Source organism: Sapajus apella, unplaced genomic scaffold, assembly GCF_009761245.1.
Source record: "Sapajus apella isolate SASKATOON/1434 unplaced genomic scaffold, GSC_monkey_1.0 scaffold6122, whole genome shotgun sequence".
NCBI lineage: Eukaryota > Metazoa > Chordata > Mammalia > Primates > Cebidae > Sapajus > Sapajus apella.
Window position 1 is genome coordinate 1 of NW_022443046.1, and position 4,008 is coordinate 4,008.

The window sequence follows — 4,008 nt, forward strand, 5'->3', positions numbered from 1 at the left end:
CCAGAGGATGAAGCTGGTCAGCCAGCCAAGTGCTTCTCACAGGGTCGATCCATACCCAGGCCATTGATTTGATGGGGACATGGAGCTGATTCAAGAACGGGTGAGTGGCGGTGGCAGCATGTGCAGGAAGGCAGATCATGGAGGATGGCTAGTTTCTCCTCACTCCGTGCCACATCCACTATGAACTTATCGCATCTCTTCTTCCAGATTGTCATGAAAGTATTTTTCTCAATCTCCAACAGGATACTGTACCTGCAGGAAGAGGAGGAGCCCAGGTGAGCCTCGGGGCAGGGGCTGGGAATGGGGCAGGGAGCCTGAAGGGACATCGAAGGCTTGCAGAGCAGTCTCTCCAGTCCAGCAGCAAGGACTAACCAGCCACGATAAGAAGGAACCCACAGAAACCATCAAGGCATCGGCCTCAAGCCTCCTCAGATGCAAACACAAGCTGTGGGCTGGAAGGTGGGCAGGGGTCCTGGGAGGACATGAGACACTCACTTGATAGAGTTTATGGCCAGCTGTTTGAGGGTCCTCAGGTCAGCCTTCATCCCCCCAGTGCCCATGAAGACCTCACAGAAATTGTAGAACAAGCCTTTGGCACCAAAGATCGCTGGGTCATCAGAGCTGATCACCATGGGGTGCCCGATGGCCATCAGAGTAGCTGCAGGGTGGTTTCTCAAATCAGACACCAGTTTCAGGACCTGCCCGGTAGGAGGCAAGGGAGAAAGATGAACTCTGATCCCTAAAAAGAGTAGTCACAAGTGAAATGGGACTGGAGCCCCCATCAGCTCCCTTCATCTCCCCATCGCTATCTCCCCAATATGGGGATGACTTCTGGGCAGTCACAAGGAGAACAGGACCAGTACCCATGCATCTCCTCCTGTTTCATCGGCACCACAAATACTCGGTCACTTCTGGTCCTGCTCAGAGAAGTGCTAACTGAACACAGACACAAAAGACCCCAGGAAGAACTGGCCTCCCCCTGTGTCCTTTTTGCTCTGTCCAGTTTTGCCCCAAACTTCACCCAGCTGGGGACTCTCACAGCTGCCACATTCCTACTGGTGGCTTAAGCAAAAGGCCCCTCCTGAATAACTTTACTAACAGGTGGGAAATTGGAGGGATTTTGGTAACAAGAGAGTTAAGGAGAGAGAAGTTTAAGAGGAAAAAGTTTAAGAGGGCAGAGGTTGCGGTTAGGGGAGATCACATGGGATCAGCCGCATGAGTCACACACACCTGGTTAGAGATGGGACAGACGTCTATGGGGATGTTCTTTTTCCGCAAGTAAGTCCTGGGGTCGGGGTGTTTGCTCAAAGCAAATCCATGTCCGATTTTGGTAGTGTTTAGCATCAAAGCATCCAGAATGTTCTTGTCTATGGAAGTGCCCTGCCAGTCTGAAAACAGGGGAATGGTCTTCAATGGGGGATGGATTGGTCACACCCCCCCCCCAAAAAAGCTCCAATAAACAACCCCCCCAAAACCCCAAAATGAAAAGAAATTAACACAAATACACACACACACACACACACACACACACACACACACACACAGTTCCCTTTTAACAATGCTAAAGAGAGGTATGATATGGCTTTATTAATCATCTAATTTATTAATTTATCATTCTAATGAGGAAGCTGAAACTTAATAGCTTTTATGAATTGACCAAGGATATTCGTCTACAGGAGTTCAAAACCAGCCTGGCCATCATGGAGAAACCCCACCTTAAAAAAATAAATAAATAAAGTCTTGCTCTCTATCGCCCAGGCTGGAGTGCAATGGCACGATCTCGGCTCACTGCAACCTCTGCCTCCCAGATTCAAGCAATTCTCCTGCCTCAGCCTTCCTAGAAGCTGGGATTACAGATGCCCCCACCACACCTGGCTGTTTTTTGTATTTTGAGTAGAGACAGGGTTTCATCATGTTGGCCAGGCTGGTCTCAAACTCCTGACCTCAGGTGATCCACCCATCTTGGCCTCCCAAAGTGCTGGGATTACAGACGTGAGCTACCACACCCAGCTTCGGGACTCATATGTTTATAATCTTTACAACAAGGTATTACAAGGTTCTCTTACTTACAACCTCAGTATAAGTACCTGTATGTGCTCATTTTAAGTATTTAATAGTACTATCAAGGTGTTATCACTTGCTAGGTGACTGTAGACATTCTTGTGGCCTCCTCCCCTGCTGTCCCCATCATACCTTTCTTGCCCTCAGTAAGAAGGCAAGGCCCTTTTTTTTAAGGCCCTCAGTAGAGGGTGAAAGGTCAGATGTGGCTTTTCCAGACTCCCTTACAGCTAAAATAGCCTTTACACTGGCCTGGGAGGTTATTTGTTGGGGAGCTTTGGGGGATTCCTCCCCGATAAAAGGACATGCACTGGGGGGCTGTCTCCTATTTTATTTCACTGGATATGGTCACCCTGAATATGATTCACCATCCGACGACCAAATGGGGCAGAATCACCCATGCAATGGGCATAGCAGAGGTTGCTTCTTCCTTTTTTTTTTTTTTTTTTTTTGAGATGGAGTCTCACTCTGTAGCCCAGGCTGGAGTGCAGTGGTGCAATCTCAACTCACTGCAACCTCAGCCTCCCGGGTCCCAGTTCAAGCAATTCTCCTGCCTCAGCCTCCTTAGTAGCTGGGATTACAGGCACACGCCACCATATCCAGCTAATTTTTGTATTTTTAGTAGAGACGGGGGTTTCACCTGTTGGCTGTGCTGGTCTTGATCTCCTGACCTCCTGATCCACCTGCCTCAGCCTCCCAAAGTGCTGGGATTACAGGCATGAGCCACCATGCCCCGCCCAGAGATTGCTTCTTATGTGAGATAACAAATGTCCTTATTATAAAATCTGTGGGATGCATTTTTGCAGTCATAAGCATTCTAATGGATTCACATATAAAATATGAAAATTAGCCTAGGTACAGTGGCTCAGACCTGTAATGCCAGCATTTTGGGAGGCTGAGGCAGGAGGATCGCTTGAGCCCAAGAGTTCAAGACTAGCCCGGGCAACATAGAGAGACCCTGTCTCTACACAAATTATGGCCAGGTGCAGGTGGCCTGTAACCCCAGCACTTTGGGAGGTCAAGGTGGGCAGATCATGAGGTCAGGAGTTTGAGACCAGTCTGGCCAATATGGTGAAAACCCATGTCTACTAAAAATACAAAACATTAGCTGGGCATCGTGGCACATGCCTGTAGTCCCAGCTACTCAGGAAGCTGAGGCAGGAGAAACACTTGAACGCAGGAGGTGGGGGTGGTGGCAGTGAGCCGAGATTGCGCCACTACACTCCAGTCTGGATGACAGACTGAGACTCCACATCAAAAAGGGAAAAAAAGAAGTACAAAAATTAGCCTGGCATGGTGGTGTGTGTGTGTAGTCCCACTTACTTGGGAGGCTGAGGTGGAAGAATCACTTGAACCCAGGATGTGGATCGAGGCTGTCATGAGCCGTGGTCATGCCCCTGCATTCTAGCCTGGGTGACAGAGTGAGACCCTGTCTCAAAATATATATATGAACATTCCACTTTTCTGGTAGAAATAAAACTCAAGAATTTCCATCGCTACCTAGCACATATATTTTGGTGGATTTTCACTGGTTTTTAAAGATTTCTTCTTCTTAAAAATAAGGACATTGCTTTTAGGTATTAAATACCCAAGTCCTAGCAAAATTATCTCCAAGGACCATACAACTTGGAACTTGTTAGGACCTGTGCTGCAACATTTTGTGCTGAGAGAATTATTTCACACATGCATGATTTTCCCCAACTTGACCACAATCTCTTCAAGGTTAACAACCCTCTCACCTTCAAACAATTCTTCTGCTCTCCTAGAGCAGACTTTGATCTAAATTGGATCTAAATTGACTGGAAATGTCAGGAAAAAGAGATTAATGCACAGGGTCCCTTCCTCTAGACATGGTATGATAAAGCAGAGCCTAAGTCTGGGTGGGAGACGAAGCTGCCCACCACTCTCTCCACCCCTCCTTGGTTTTCTGAGGGTGACAGGGGGAATGCT

The 4,008-nt window shown here is 47.9% G+C and overlaps 1 protein-coding gene across 1 annotated transcript; it reads right to left on the minus strand.

Annotated features, from left to right (window-relative positions):
• Positions 1 to 55: 55 nt before the first annotated feature.
• On the minus strand, positions 56 to 1,388 carry LOC116547995 (adenosine deaminase 2-like; the record flags this gene model as incomplete). Its single annotated transcript, XM_032273703.1, has 3 exons — positions 56 to 252; positions 496 to 698; positions 1,231 to 1,388. Coding segments are annotated over 3 exons (558 nt in total), but the record flags the coding sequence as incomplete, so codon positions are not given.
• Positions 1,389 to 4,008: the final 2,620 nt, after the last annotated feature.